The sequence below is a fragment of the Lacerta agilis genome, chromosome 7 (genome assembly GCF_009819535.1).
Source record: "Lacerta agilis isolate rLacAgi1 chromosome 7, rLacAgi1.pri, whole genome shotgun sequence".
Classification (NCBI taxonomy): Eukaryota; Metazoa; Chordata; class Lepidosauria; order Squamata; family Lacertidae; genus Lacerta; species Lacerta agilis.
In genome coordinates this window covers 65,254,296-65,270,093 of record NC_046318.1, presented here as the reverse complement: position 1 = coordinate 65,270,093, position 15,798 = coordinate 65,254,296, and the positions used below count along the sequence as shown (strand labels likewise).

Sequence of the window (15,798 nt, the reverse complement as noted above, 5' to 3'; positions counted from 1 at the left end):
GATTTATTTGCACCAAGCTTTTCTCCCCCAAGGATGAGGTTTATTCTCCTAAGTTAAAACTGAAAACTGTGAAGAATTGTCAAGGGTTACGGCGTGTTTACCGTTCCCCAAAGATAAACTTCAGCTAATTAAGATCTTTACACCAGTCCTTGCAATAACAGGAAACAAATTTAGACATCTATGTACAGCTTATTTATAAAAAGGTTCCACATCTGTGCTGCCTGTCATACAAGGGAATCTTCTTCTCCATCAGGATTGCTCCTAACAGCCTAAGATTGTGTATTCATGTAGTAACACAAATTCAAGTTGCTTAATGTACAATCTCCAGCATATATACTATTTCCAGAACTCATTATGTAGGAAGCACCCTTCAGAAGCTGAACAAAAACCAAGGAGTAAGCAATGACATGGATTTTATAGCTTGTACTTTTCTTTTCTTTTTAGCTCTGAACCCAGGTTTACACTAACTGGATAAAGTACACTTTAGATGTTGAGAACGATGATAAAACACTTTCCTAAACATTAATGAACCATACGATTTCCTTTAGAAATGTGCTCTTATTTAAGACTCAGCAATGTAGTCTGCTGCTTTGGAACACCACTTGTCAGGCAGGATCAGCAAGGACTTCAGCCAAGAGCTTCCTATTCTGTGTGCTGAAGGCTCTTGTGGCAACTCTCAATTGCAACATGGAGTCTTTAATATTTGCATTTTTTTTAAGTAGGCTAGGCAACTGCGGTGTGCAGATCTTGAACAGATATTTTAGCCACGTTTCTAATTTCCAAACAAAGTGACCATGTCGTTCTGTTAAGCCTTCACATACCATCACTGTCAACCCTACAATTCAATTGGGCCAAGTCCTTCCCATCAACTAGGAAAGATCCTTCTATGTTGAGTGGCGGCTGATCCTTCAGGACACACGGGGCAGTGCTCCGTCAACCTCAACCAGGCCCCGCTTGCTTGCTTCTTATAACCAGCCCAGGGAGAGGCACTGCCTGTTAGCTTCCTCCTCAGGGATATCCCTTATAGAACTCAGTAGGTAGGATAGCCTCTGTGTGTCATTGGCTCTGGTTCCCCATACTGCATACCTTCCAACTGTCCCCATTTGCCTGGGACAGTCCCAGAATTACAGAAGCCATCTTGGCTTCTGATATGAACCCAGAAAGTCCCAGGGACGAGCATACGCTGGCGTTTGCAGTGGTGCTGCTGACTCACACAAGACCAAGGCACCAAAAGACGCGTGTCCCAATTTTCGTCAGAGTAATGTTGGAGGATATGTTACTGTTGGTCTCTCTGTGACTTCTGCCCTACCAGTTCCAATTTATTATTATAAACCGTCTCAGACTCTGCGTTCATCATCTGATGCCCTTTTTTGAGTGCCCCCATGTGAAGTCCAGAGGGTGGCAACAGAAGACTGGGCCTTCTCTGTAGTGGTTCCCCATTTGTAGAATGTTCTCCCCAGGGAGGTTCGCCTGGTACCTTCATTATATATTTTTAGAAGCCTGGCAAAAATGCTCCTCTTCAAGCAAGCCTTGGGCTGATTAATATTCTAATATTCTGTGGGAAAGGGGAGCTCTTGTTTTGCTGTTTTGTTTTTAATTCGTTGCTAGTTTTTATCCTGTCTTTTATTCTGTGAACTGCCCTGAGATCTTATGCTGAAGTGCAGTATATACATCTAATAAAGAAAGACATAGATGTATTTATTTAATGACATTTACACACCGCTGAATTGTTAAAAAACCCTCCGAGTGAAATGGGGCTTGTTCTGTTTTTACTGCGGTACAAACTACAAGTTTAAGTGCTCAGGGGCAGAGTAACCTGTCTCCTGCCAGGTCAGCCTATTTGGTCCATCAAGCTCTGAACTGTACGTTGACTCGCTGCCACTTTCCAGGGATCTCGAGAACAGCGTCTTCCCCCATCCCTTGCTACCTGATCCCCAAAGCATGTGCTCTACTACCGAGCGAGGGTCCCTCCCCATAATTTTCAGCTCCGCAGCTAAAAATAAACAGGAATGGCATTCCCCAGTGCTGGATTAAACCCTGTAGAGGCCATTAGGCAGTCAAAATCTTGGGGGGCGGGGGCGGCTTTGCATTTACAGTAACTAAGAAAGCTTGATTGTAATTTACTTTCAAGATCAAATCAATATTATTTTGATCCATTGTCGCGGGCCCCCTAAAAGGGCCGGAGCCCATAGGTCTGTGCCTATTCTGCCTATTTGGTAATCCAGCACTACATTCTCCCTCCTGTGGCAACTACCAGCTATGAAGACGCCCTTTAAAACACAACTTGAAAATAAAAACAAACGCAGCCAAACCAGCAGATGCTCAGCATTGTCGTTGTTGGAAGAAGGTTCACATGGACAGCAACACGTTTAAAGGGCGATATTAAAAAAGAGAAAGAAAAAAGAAACCAAACACAACCATTCCCCTGAGGATCCACTGAGGTCGCATCCAAATACTGAACAGCTGCCAGAGCTGATCATCCAGTGTCTTCTTCAAAGCAGGCTAAGCAGGCAGGCAGGGACACAGCCTGGGGACTCTATCCTCACGAGACTGCAGGGTCCTATGGTATAAGTGACTTCATTCTCACACACCCCTGGTGGCAAGCAGATCTCCTTGGTGACGGTTGAGTAGTTGTACTCCTTCCCTCTGCAAGTCTTAAATTCTTCCTCGTGCTCAGCCGACACTTTAACTTTCCCATCTTGTACACACACTGTAATGTCTTCTGGGTCGAAACCCTTAACGTCCATTAAAGCCAGCAGCTTTGGGCGGCTACATGCTGCCATCATCTTAGTAATCCTTCTTCGAATTCTGCAAAATAATAGCAACAGCAGTAGTAATAATGGTTACGATAATAAAATAGGAAAGCCAAACGAGCCAAGCTGCTTCAAGTGGCCAGAATCCCGCACACAGGATGAGCAGCAGTGGCTAATTTGATGGTACATTGTGTTGATGGATTCACATTATGTGGCAGTGGAAACCAAATGGTTGCAATACATCAGGGACGTCCAACTCCCAATGAATAGACTGCGATCTACTCACAGTATAAAAAAACTGGCAGTGATCTATCCATTGTTGTAAAAAGACTGGCAGTGATCTACCCAGTTGTTGAGCTTTTTGTAGGAAGCCAAATCACAATCTACCTGTTGGACATGCCTGCAATACATCGACTTGTACCAGTTCACAAGAAATGCCACAGGGTTGAACTCATCTATGTGTTAGTAGAACTGGGCAGTGACAAATCTGTGAGGTTTGCTGCAATATTAGACTCTAATCATTTGCCAGTGGCCTTCTCTCTCTCTCTCTCTCTCTCTCTCTGTAGGGGTGTTAGCAGTGTTGGAAACTAGCCACGCGCCAGCCGCGTTTTGCAACTGGCACAGGTCCAATTGCGACCATGTGGAGATCTCTGGATGCCAGGTTGGCAACTGACATCTTCATCTGGCTGGCCTCTCCAGCTTTCTTAAGCAAGTAAGCTGAAGAGCTCATTTTTTGCATTTAGATCCTAGCCTTTTCTCCAAGGAGTACATAGTTAATCCCTACAACAACCCTGTGAGGTAGGTGAAGATGCTGTGACTGGCCCAAGGTAACCGAGTGAGGTTCATGACTGAGTGGGGATTTGAACCCTGATCTCCCACATCCTAGTCCGACACTCTAACCACTACAACCACACTGGCTTTCTAGAGTACTTCTGCTATGGGACAGCTATATAAATTAAAGAGGTAAATAAATTTGGGGAAAGCAAAATGTCCCTTAGAGAAGGATTGGAAATATTTTCCTTGAAGCTTGCATTTGTTTTATTCTGGATTGTTTTAATGTAAACTGCTTTGAGATTTTTTAAAAATGTATACTGTATAAATATATACTATATAAAGTGGTATGGAAATGAAATGAAAAATAGTAACAAAAAAGAGGAGCCTAGACATTCCATTGTGGTGACTGTAACTAAGGTTAAAGGTGCCATTTGGCAATTATATATCTGAGATAAATATATAAACACCATCTAATGCAGGACATTTTATAAGCATACTAAAAAGCTTGCAATCTAGAGATAGTTAAAAGCAAGACACATAAAGAAATGTGCCTATGTAGAAAAGGAATACACAGTTGGAAACAAGTGCTGAAGGAAAGCCATCCTTCAAAATTCACACTTCTCCAAATTTTGCAATGCTGCTCTCCAGTCATGTGCACAAAAAAATTAATATACTAGGGTAAAGCGTGCATTGAAATGCACGTATTTGTGAAAATAACACACAAAAATGCAAAAAATGTGTTCATTAGGAGAAATTCACACTAAAATGATAAATTTTCACGAGAACCTTAAAAAAAATCACAAAGTGATTCGAACGTAAGATTGGGGAAAAACAGAAACTGGCAGATTTGCTTATCCCTGCTCTTGAATGACATAGGATCTTGGGTACCGGTATTTGATTTGATGGAGCAGCACTTATCAAAGTCCCCTTCCTCACCCCTGAGATCAGCAGGGAAGGCCCTGCTTGTGGATCCACCAATGGACATATCTTATTGTGAAGGGACCTGGAGTAGAGCCTTCTCTGAAAAGCTCCCTCTTTGTGGAGTCAAGAGCAGACACAACACAGATGGGGTTTTCCATAACCTGCTGAAAACATACTTTCTTTCTCTAGCTGTCACAGGCTATGGTTAGACTGTTTTTGAACTTGGGGGTTATCTTTTATTATAGAAGGGAATACAAGTGTCATCTAGTCCAACCCCCTGCAATGCAGGGATATTTTGCTTAACGTGGGGCTTGAAACCATGACCTTGATTTAAGAGTCTCATGCTCTACCAAATGATCTATATTTTATTGCTAGGTATTTTAATTGTGTTGTGTGATCTTTAATGATATGGGGCAGGATCCAATTAAGCAGTTCCACTACTACTGGTAAGTGCAAGGACTCAAAATAACTTCCCCTCCCTCATTTCTCCTCTCTCTGCGCAACCTTAAAAGCTAAAGGGACCCCTGACCATTAGGTCCAGTCATGTCCGACTCTGGGGTTGCGGCGCTCATCTCGCTTTAGTGGCCGAGGGAGCCGCTGTACAGCTTCCAGGTCATGTGGCCAGCATGACAAAGCTGCTTCTAGCGAACCAGAGCAGTGCACGGAAACGCCATTTACCTTCCTGCCAGAGCAGTACCTATTTATCTACTTGCACTTTGACGTGCTTTCGAACTGCTAGGTGGGCAGGAGCAGGGACTGAGCAACGGGAGCTCACCCTGTTGTGGGGATTTGAACCGCCAACCTTCTGATCAGCAAGCCCTATGCTCTGTGGTTTAACCCACAGCGCCATCCACATCCCTCCTGAAATCTGCTCTGGAAGGTTAGAGAAACTCCCAGAATGGGTTTAGTGGGTGCATAGAGGGAGAAGAAGTTCCATTGCACAGTCAGAAGTCCTTGAGCTAATGGAAATATTTTGCTGGATATTGCCCATGGATTTATTTATTATGGAAACTGTTCTGAAGTTACCTAGTGACTAAAAGTAGTATACAAGCACACAAAAGGAAACACGAACATGGCTTTTTTATTCCACTTACAATCAAAATCCAAACGCCACTTTCAGATTTGCTGAAAGGTGAACATGCTCAATGATAAATGATGCAGTGGCAGGCCAGGTAATCACATGTTTGTAGTGCACCCTTCTGCCAAGAATCTCATAACAACATACATGGAATTTCCTATTTTATCCTCACAGCAACCCTGCGAGGTAGGGCCATTCCTTGAATTTATTTGATGCGTATGTATTTTGGCCACACTAATTCTGTTATCTGTCTAACCACTGGCTGTAAAACTTTGGTTTCCTGTGTGGTGCTTATATGAGTCTCAAATTATATACAGCCAGAGACCATCTTGGCTGTGAGTCCTGGAAGACCTGCTCCCTGTCTTGCTGGCTTTTCCCACCTGGCTTGGGAGGGCCTTGACTGACTCAAACTACAAAAGTGGAGGCTGCTGAACAGATTATTGGGCTGAGGGATTGTTTAGTGTTTTTTTGTTGGGCTTTCTTGTTGCTGTTATTGATATTAATTTTCTGCAATTGTTATTTTTAGACCTTAAGATTTATGTGGAAATTGATCAACCTTGATGCGTGCTTCTTGATATGTTTTATTTATTGTTTGACTGTTGTGATAGTAATAAGGCCCGCTGGATCAGACCAAAGGCCACCTAGTCTAGCATTCTGTTCCCACAGGGCCAACCAGCTACACACAGGAAAAAATGCTATAAAAAGTCAGAAATTAAATTGTTATAACAAAAGGGGGGGGGGAACGCTATGGAAAATGGCAAATAAAATCTTTTTGCTCTCTAGTGCCACCTTGTGTTGCATGTTTATAACGCATTCAAAGCACTGTTTTTTGACTAATGTAGCTGAGTCTTAAGAGTTGCATTGAAGGGGAGATTATCCCACGCTTTGGGAAGAATTTTGTTTGTGTGATTATTTTGCTTGTACGATTGTAAAATTTTGCATATTTCTGCTGATAACTATGGCATGTGTGCAATGCAAATCTAAAATGAGAATCCACAAATTATGAGAATATAAGAGAATAGGTCATTTTTGCCACAAGGGTCTAATTATTGTCTAATATTGCTTATGAGAAAGCAAGCTGTTTCCTTACAAAAATCACGCCACTGAGGCTTCCCAACACAACATTTTCCTGTTATCCTATTTGGGTTCTACAGCATCAAATCAGGAGTGCAGGAAGGATCTCTGGGGTGTGGGGGAAGCAAGCACTTCTGTCCCTGGAGCATTGCTATACTATCTTGATAGCTATGTTCTTCCCCTACTGTTGGAGGCATCATGCCTCTGAATACCAGTTACTAGGAATCACAGGTGGAGACAATGTTGTTGCACCCAGATACTGGCCGTGGGCATCTGGTTGGCCACTGTGTGTGAACAGGATTGCTGGCTTAGATGGGCCTGAGCCAGCAGGCTCTGTTTTTCTACTTATTCACATGTGCTTCCTGCCAGGGGCTTAGTATTGATTTGGTCATTGCCAACATTTTAAAAACAAACGAATGAGAAACTTATGGGATTTTCTGATAAATGGGTAAATCCAGATTAAATGGGGGAGGGGGAATACCCCACTGGAACCTTGATGCCAACTACATTGTGCGGACTGAAGTTGTTGAGCTTTTTTAAGGATTTTACCCCAGAAGATAAACTGCCGTGGGGGCCAAATTAAGCGCCCGTAACAGACTTTGGACATGCATGAAATACAGTGTCTTTGTTGGTGTACTTCCCTTGAGAGGGCATTCCAAAGCTGCGGTGCCTTCACAGGCTTTAAAAGTACATACATAATGCACTTCTAAGAGCATAAGAGGGCTTGCTTGATCAGGCCAATGACACATCTAGTCCAGCATTCTGTTCTCACAATGGCCAGCCAGTTGCCGATGGGAAACCCACAAGCAGAATCCAAGCGCAGGAGCACCTCTCCCCTCCTGTGTTTTCCAGAAACTGACATTCAGGAGCAGTACGGCCTCCAAGGGCAGAGTCAGAGCATAGCCATCATGACTGGTAGCCATGGATATCCTTATCCCCCATGAATTTGTCCAATCCTCTTTTAAAACCACCCAAATTGGTGGCCACCGCTGCATCTCGTGGGAGTAAATGCCACAGCTTAACCACGCCACTGTGTGAAGAAGCAGTTCATCTTTTTTAAAAAAATTCTGAATCTTAAAAAAAAGGTGGTGGGGGAGAGGAGAGGGTGGCAGGACTTGGCTCCATCCAAGTTGGTGACCTCCTAAATAACTTTTATGTTCTGAACCGCCCTGAGATCTATGAGTATAGGATAGTATACAAATTTAACAATTAGGCAATGAAATAGCAACATGCAGAAGGACCCAGTTTAAAACAGACCTGGAAACAGCAAATGTGCTTCCTTTTCCTCTTTTGTAGGACATCTATTGTTGCAGTGGTCGAATTACAGAACTAGATAAAGGTAAAGGTACCCCTGACCGTTAAGTCAAGTCACGGACGACTCTGGGGTTGTGGCGCTCATCTCGCTCTATAGGCCGAGGGAGCCGGCATTTGTCCAGACAGCTTCTGGGTCATGTGGCCAACATGACTAAGCCGCTTCTGGCGAAACAGAGCAGCGCACAGAACGCCGAGTTTACCTTCCCACCGGAGCGGTACCTATTTATCTACTTGCACTGTGTGCTTTTGAACTGCTAGGTTGGCAGGAGCTGGGACCGAACAACGGGAGCTCATCCCATCACAGGGATTCGAACCGCAAGCCCTAGGCTCAGTGGTTTAGACCAGGCATGTCCAACAGGTAGATCTTGATCTACCGGTAGATCACTGGACGTGTGTGGTAGATCACTGGCTGCCCCCCAAAGAAGCTGAACAACTGTGGCTCCCCTAATAAAAAGCTCAACATTTTACCTCCTCCCTGAAAAAACTCAACTGCCAGTAGATCAATGCCAGTTTTTAACTGTGTGTATAGATCGCAGTCTCTTGGCAGTTGGCCACCCCTGGTTTAGACCACAGCACCATCTGCAGCCCTTTATGGAACTAGATACATAGGAACAAATGCACTCCCCATTGCTTCCACCCTGCTCCTTTTAACACCTTAACAGCAACTGTTAAATAATTACACAAGTGACAAACTAGAGAAACCTGTTTACCTGGCCAGTTCTTGCTCAGCTTCTATCTTAGCCCTGATAGCTTTACGCTCCATAGGTGAGAGGCAAGGCGGTCTACAGGGACGACAGCATAGTATGTCACACAGGCAGTGCGGGTAGGGGTGGAGAAGACAGCAACAGTGTGGGTGGAGACTTATATCACAGAGGCAGGTTGCCTGGACTTCGCAGGATTTAGGGCAGCAACTCATGTCCATAAGCCTTAAGCGCTTCTTTATTTCTCTGTCGGTTCGCCTTAAATCTCGCCTAACAGCTTCCAGGGCGTTGCAGAGCGTTGCCATGAGTAGGCATTAAACCATATTAACCGACGAGTACAGCCTTCAATAAAGGGCACTCGTCAGGGGAAAAAAAATTGGTCTTGCAAGCCCCGGCCAGAAGTTTGCATTAAGGAGCAAGCAACTGGTGTTCTGGCTGTATTCCAGCATGGCGTTTATGACATCATTGCTTTGCATATATGTCACAGTCTAGCCATCGCCATGGGGACGGTAAACTGTGGTTGTGTCTCAGCTGCTGAATATAAAATGCCACCCTGGTGATGAAGCATCAAGGTCATTCTTTCATGTACAAAGAAGTCAGAAAGCTCAGAGTTTGTGGTATTTGTTAAAAGCCATTACAGACTTCTGTTAAAAGCCCAAATTACAGACTTCAGAATTTCTCAGGGGGGTATCTTGTACTCTTAGTAGGAAATGAGTGCGATGTGGGTATGTTAATGATGTTGTGATAGGAACTAAAGATTGGTTTGGGCGAAATACTTGGACGTTGTACAATTGTCCTTATAAACACAGAAACATAAAACATATAGGCAGAAAGCAAATCAGGCCCATATCCTGAAAAGCCAAATCCACTGATGAATAATGTCTTATAACATTACTATTGGGGGCCAACTATTAAATTTAAACTCAAAATTTAGTTCAGGAACCATTTTACGTTCAAAATGTGGCCTCCTAAGAGATATCCCTCAAACTTTCTGAAGATCTAATTCTTGGGTAACAAGACTGAAGATGTCTCCACCTCCTTCAGAAATAATACCAAGTTCCCTCAGATGGTTTTTAGTTAAAATACACCGGGATTCAGTTTTCTGTGCCCACTGCCTCCTACTGCTTGTAATTACTCTGATATTGTGAAATGGCCATTATGTCACAGGTTTCAGGCGAGAAATATAAAAGGCTCAATTTTCAGACTTTTGCTTTGATCAGGATGCCCTGAACTATGGTTTTACAAAATTCTATGAATTGGTGAAGTACAGTACCTTAACATCCTGCTTTGTATTCAGTGGTAGTTCTACTCAAAGTAGACCCAATAAAATGAATAACTATTACTAACTTGGGCCCATTAATTTTAGTGGCTCTACTCTTGAGTAAAACTTAGTTGGGTACAACTCCCATCTTTAACAATGCTTTCAGGGGGTCCTGTAGACAACTGTTGCGCAGGACAGGACAGGAAAAGTACATCCTATCACAGGGTTTAAAGCCCAAAAACTGATTGCAGAGGTTTTACTACAATTCAAGTGGTAAAAACAATGCCTTGACTAAATTTCACATGTACCCTTAGTGTCACCTTGTTCTGTGGATACTGTAGGCCCACTTTTTGCTCTCCAGACTGCCCCTCTGGGAAGCATATCCTTTTGCTATGTGTGAGGAAGGGAAATATAAGAGAATGAATGGGGTGGCACAGAGAGAGTAGTAGCTACCGGTATGTAATGCTGCAAACTGCACCATCTTTTGGTCCTGGCTCTGTCTGCTACCAGCTGTAGTCCCTGACTTTTCAAATCACCTCGTTTAGGGATAGCACAGCTGTTTTTGGTGCAACAGCAGATACAACACCCACTTCTTGGTCTGCTAGTTTCTGTGGACTAGCAGCAATTCACACCAAGTAGATTGTACGCAACTGGAGCTCTGACTCTGAACAGCAATCACCACACCCTAATATTCCATAGCTATCCTTTTCTTGCCTCTATCTAATACACAAGAGTTTCCTGACATTATGACACTTGTATCTGGGACGCGGGTGGCGCTGTGGGTTAAACTACAGAGCCTAGGGCTTGTCGATCAGAAGGTTGGAGGTTCAAATCCACGCAACGGGGTGAGCTCCTGTTGCTCAGACCCTGCTCCTGCCCACCTAGCAGTTTGAAAGCACGTCAAACCGCAAGTAGATAAATAGGTACCACTCTGGTGGGAAGGTAAACGGCATTCCCGTGCACTGCTCTGGTTCACAGCAGCTTAGTCATGCTGGCCACTTGACCCAGATGCTATATGCCAGCTCCATCGGCCAGTAAAGCGAGATTAGTGGCGCAACCCCAGAGTTGTATGCGACTGGACCTAATGGTCAGGGGTCCCTTTACCTTTACTATCTGGGAGTACATATTAAGCATCCTAGCCAAAAACTGAAATTGCTCTAGGATCAACCCATGGCCTGCTTTTGCTAGTGGGGTCCCTTGTGGAGGTAGAGTGGGGTGGAAACCCTCCTCAGAAGATTTTAATGCATGGAATGCATGGTTGCACTCAGCTGATTGCAGCAACAACATAAATAACTCATTACTGATTCTCATTACACTAGAACTCATTGACGCACCTTTAAGCAGGCACAAGTTGCAATCAGAACTGGCTCATTATTTCTTAACCAGCCTCCAGGTGGCAGCAGAGGGCAGCAAAAGGCAATTTTAGCAAATTATAGGAGCAGGGACCTCCTCTCTAGTTGCTTTTCATGTATCCTTGAAGGCTTGGTGGGTTGATCTGGATAGTTGCATTGGATCCCTTTCCAACTCTGTAGTTCTTGATTCTCTTTTTTGCCAATTATATTTATTAAATTTTCCAATTATAATAATCACATCAAATATTCCAATTTTACATATGAATATTGAATAATCCAAATAGGTCCAAATAAACTGAATTATTAATTTTTATACGACTTCCCATGCTTCAAACTTTTAGGGGTCTTAATCAACGTCGAATTTCCATTGCATTCCATAGTCTTACGATGTTTTCCATATCCTTTCTGATGTTGTCCTTCATTCTTCTTTCACGCCACTGTGTTGTGTTGAGATAAAACAGCTAAAAAATGAGATTTCTCCGTGGATTTTATGTCCGTAATCTTCTTCCATAAATTGCAGCTCCCCCTGACCCACTGGTGTTTCTCAAGTCCGAATCCCAAAGTATCCCGAATCCCAAAGAATCCCGCTGTAGTTCTTGATTCTCAATATATCTGCAAGTAAAGCTATGGGTGTGGGTTCCCCCAAGGCAGTACCTCTTAAAGCCTTACAAAATCTTCCCTGCAGGGTGAGAACATTCTGAGAAAAAGAGCTTAGCAGATGCTCCTCCAGATTTCAGAGGCCATTCCTGTTCCATTAATTAGCTTTGAGATGAACAGAGAAGCATGCAACACTTAATAGTTAAATCACATTGGAATAGTAACAACAGCTTCACAGTATACATCTTTAGTATATCTATTGAGCTAATTGCACTATTTGATTTCCCAGACGTCACACACAGTGTACAAATCATACAGATGTTTATGGGTCTGAGCCATTCTTTAAGAGGAGCCTGCTGGATCAGGACCAGCGGCCCATCTAGTCCAGCATCCTATTCTCACAGTGGTGAACCAGATCCATGGGAAACCCTCCTGCAACTGATATTATAGGCAGAGCAGAGCCATCAGGACTGACAGCGTTTGATAGCCCTCTTCCCTGAATTTGTCTAATCCTCTTCTAAAGCTGTCTAAATTGGTGGCCTCCATGCCTCATGTGGAAGCAAGTTCTGCAGTTCAACTATGCACTGTATGAAGGACTTTCTTTTACCCGAATCTTCCAACATTCAGCTTATTGCGTTAAGAGACACCATGGCACTCATTTTAACAAAAACTGAAATGGCCAAAATCTTGTAGTTCAAATACCTTGTATTGTGCATACTGTTTTTTTCTTATAAGACTCTTAAAATTTCAAACTTCATCTTAAGGTATTACCACGTTTCCTAGTTTCACAGTTCTTAAAACTCCAAACTGTTTTGAGAAAACAATGATCACAAAAAGTAATTCTTACATTATTTAAATAGTTATCTACTAAAAAGCAGATAGCATTAGTATTTGCTAATGGGAACAACAATAGGAGAGTGAAGTGACAGATTTGTCACTTACAAAAGACCTGCTGGCTTGTGCCATGGGCATGTTATCAAGGAGAGCCCATTGTGTGTGCAGGGGTCTCCAACTTTGGGGGGCAGGATGCCCATTTGAAGACCTAAGAACTGCACCACAAAACACCCATTTCATGGAAGAAAAATTGGTGGTGTGCAGAACCTTTCCCACTGAACAAGCAAAATACTCAACTCATCCAAAAGCTGTCCTTACTTGCTTGATGTTCTTTTACAAATATTAAAAACTGGGTGTACCCAGTGGCCTTGGTAAGCACCAAGCAGGGTGTCCGAGGGGAGCATGGTGCCATGGACACCATGTTGGGGACCCCAGCCATAGTGTGCCCCTTGTTAGAGATCTTCATGACTCATCAGTCAGGAGAGCAGCAACACCTACAGACACAAGCTTACTCAGAGGTTTAAAGACTAAACACAGCCAGCACAACTCTACAGCCAGTTTGGCAGGTAAACAGCCAAGGCCAGCCAAAGGAATGCCAACTGTTAACAGTCAGCAGCATGGTGTGAAGATACACAGTGTGATATTATTGATGAAGCCAACCAGGCCCAGGGTGTGTGTGTGTGTGTGTGTGTATGGATGGGGCACTGTGAGGGAATCCTACACATTATTCCTTCATTTCCACCATGGGAAGAAAGATGGCATGTAAATGTAGCAAATAAAGAATGACCTATAGCCTATTGGTCATTCTGGATAAGCGATAGGTTATGAGCTTGCCAAGAAAAGGACGAAGTCCTAATTTAGTGTCACTGTTTAGGGAAGCTTTTAATGTTTAATACACTATTCTATTTTAATATTTTGTTGGAAGCTGCCCAGAGTGGCTGAGGAAACCCAGCCAGATGGGCAGGGTATAAATAATAAATTATTATTATTATTACTGATTCCACACAGACAATAATGATCAGAACAATGCCTATATCAGGAGTATATTGGTTTATGTGCATAAGAGGAAGCAGCAGCAAGAAGAGCGAGCTACTGCAAACTTCCTGGTAGCATAGTAGGAAGCAACAACGAAATTGGAAAGGAGTTCCTGCCTAAGAGTCATAGATGTTGCAGTCGCAAACTACATTTTTGGGTAATCCTGATAGCTACATATTTTAGATGTTAAAAAGAAGTTGCAGCAAGGTTAAAGCTCAGGCCTTTGACCTCAGAAAGTTACACACAAATCATATAACCATAGGTTAATAGTTCACGATGGGGCTTCTATACTCTAGCCCATGGAAATGCAACTTCAGATCTGGAGACCATCCAAGCCTCTATTTCTGGCTCTGAGGACTCTTCCCAGGTCACACCCTTCAGTGGCTCTGTTTTGCACCCTACTTGAGTGGTTTGGTGCCCTTGAGCTCTGAATAACACTGCTTGCTTGCCTGAAGTGTGCATGTTAACTATCCAATTGTAAGGTAAAGGTAAAGGACTCCTGACAGTTAAGTTCATTCGCAGACAACAATGGGGTTGCGGTGCTCATCTTGCTTTACAGGCCGAGAGAGCCGCCATACAGCTTCTGGGTTATGACTAAGCTGTTTCTGGTGCAACGGAACACCAAAACCCAGAGCAGTGAACAGAAACACTGTTTACCTTCCCACCAGAGCGGTACCTATTTATCTACCTGCACTTTTTGGTGTGCTTTCGAACTGCTAGTTTGGCAGGAGCTTGGACAGAGCAACGGGAGCAACCCCATCACAGGGTTTCGAACCACCGACCTTCTGGTCGGCAAGCCTAAGAGGTTCAGTGGTTTAGAACACTGCGCCACCCACGTCCCCTATCCAATTGTACAAAGGTACAATTCAAACTTGATTTTTCCCCAAGCTGGATCAGAGGTAGCTACAAGGACCTGCGAGTGGGCCAGTTGGGTCTCATTCAGGTAACTGACACTCTTTTTACCTCATGGAGAAAAAGAAGAGGGTGGCGACACAACCAAATGAACAGCCAGTGAACAGAATTAAAACCACAGTCTTCAAGTGTGGTAAAGTGTAGGCATAGGATTGTGGAGATGTGGCCTTCAAATCCTCACTCAGCCACAAAGCCTGCTGGGTGACTCACTATTACACAACTACCTCACAGGGTTGTTGTGAGGATAAAATGGGGACAGGGCAGAGGAAGGAACCATGTTATTGGCACCGGTCTTGTCTTGAGAGACAATGGATTGCACCTCCCTTTCCGTCACGCACGGAAGTCCCGTTTTACACAAACCGCAGTAAAGGTTTCCCCGGGGCTATCCTCAGGCAAAGCTGCAAGTGCGACGTTCACACGTTCGCGTGTTCCCTCCCCGCCACCCCATCATAAATCTTATCAACTCCTACAAGGCAGAATCTGGCTGGCAAATCAAGGGAAAGGCCTATGGCGACCTGCCAGCCTCTCCCACTCGGGGACTTTTCCCGTCGGGAGGCGGATGCCCCGTCCCCTCTCACAGGGTATTATTATTCCCCGCTCTCCACGCTTTTCGCTGCTGCTTGGCCTGTTCTGGAGGAGGAGAAAGAGGACGCCTTTTTATCTCCCGCTCTCTGGGAAGGCCCAGAAGCCGGGCGGCCAAGGCGGCGGAACCATCGGGAGAAGGCGGCGCTGACGCGCATCTCCGACGCGCATCTCCTCCTCCCCTCTCCGCACTGGAAGCGAAAGCGGCGCGCGCAGCCACGCCGCCCTCCCTCTTCCCCAGCCCGCGCCTGACGCAACGCACGCCGGCCGCCGGCCAACCCTCGCGAGCTTTACATCATCCCCACGGCCGGCCGCTGCTGAGCGGCGGCCTGCCATTGGCTGCCGGACGGCGGCGGCCCCGCCCCGTCCGCTCTCTCCCCGACGAGGCGCAAGGAGAGGGAGGGAAGAGAGGGGCCGCTGGAAGTTAAGATGGCGGCGCGTGTGAGAGCGGGGCGCTGACCGAACCCTTTCCCGCCGCCGCGAGCTCCCCGCTCCCGCGCACGCCGCTTCCCAGCCTCTCGCTCCCCTCGCGCCCAGCGGAGGCTCCCGAGTGTGAACGAGACACCCAGCGGCACTCCGGAGGGGGCGCCAAGCCCTCCTTCCCTCCCCC

At 44.8% G+C, this 15,798-nt stretch overlaps 1 protein-coding gene across 1 annotated transcript; it reads right to left on the bottom strand.

The window, feature by feature from the left end:
* Positions 1–2,315: 2,315 nt before the first annotated feature.
* ODF1 (outer dense fiber of sperm tails 1) lies at positions 2,316–9,059 on the bottom strand. Its single transcript, XM_033155696.1, has 2 exons — positions 8,625–9,059; positions 2,316–2,808 (listed from the first exon to the last, which is right to left on the bottom strand). The coding sequence occupies exons 1-2, from the start codon at positions 8,918–8,920 to the stop codon at positions 2,493–2,495; spliced, it is 612 nt and encodes a 203-aa protein (XP_033011587.1). The 5' UTR covers positions 8,921–9,059; the 3' UTR covers positions 2,316–2,492.
* Positions 9,060–15,798: the final 6,739 nt, after the last annotated feature.

Excerpts from the sequence above, each read along its gene's own strand:
- ODF1 (XM_033155696.1), bottom strand. The coding sequence starts at position 8,920 with ATGGCAACGCTCTGCAACGCCCTGGAAGCTGTTAGGCGAGATTTAAGG. Across the intron at positions 2,809-8,624 it reads GCTGAGCAAGAACTGGCCAG|AATTCGAAGAAGGATTACTA; the intron begins GTAAACAGGTTT and ends ATTATTTTGCAG.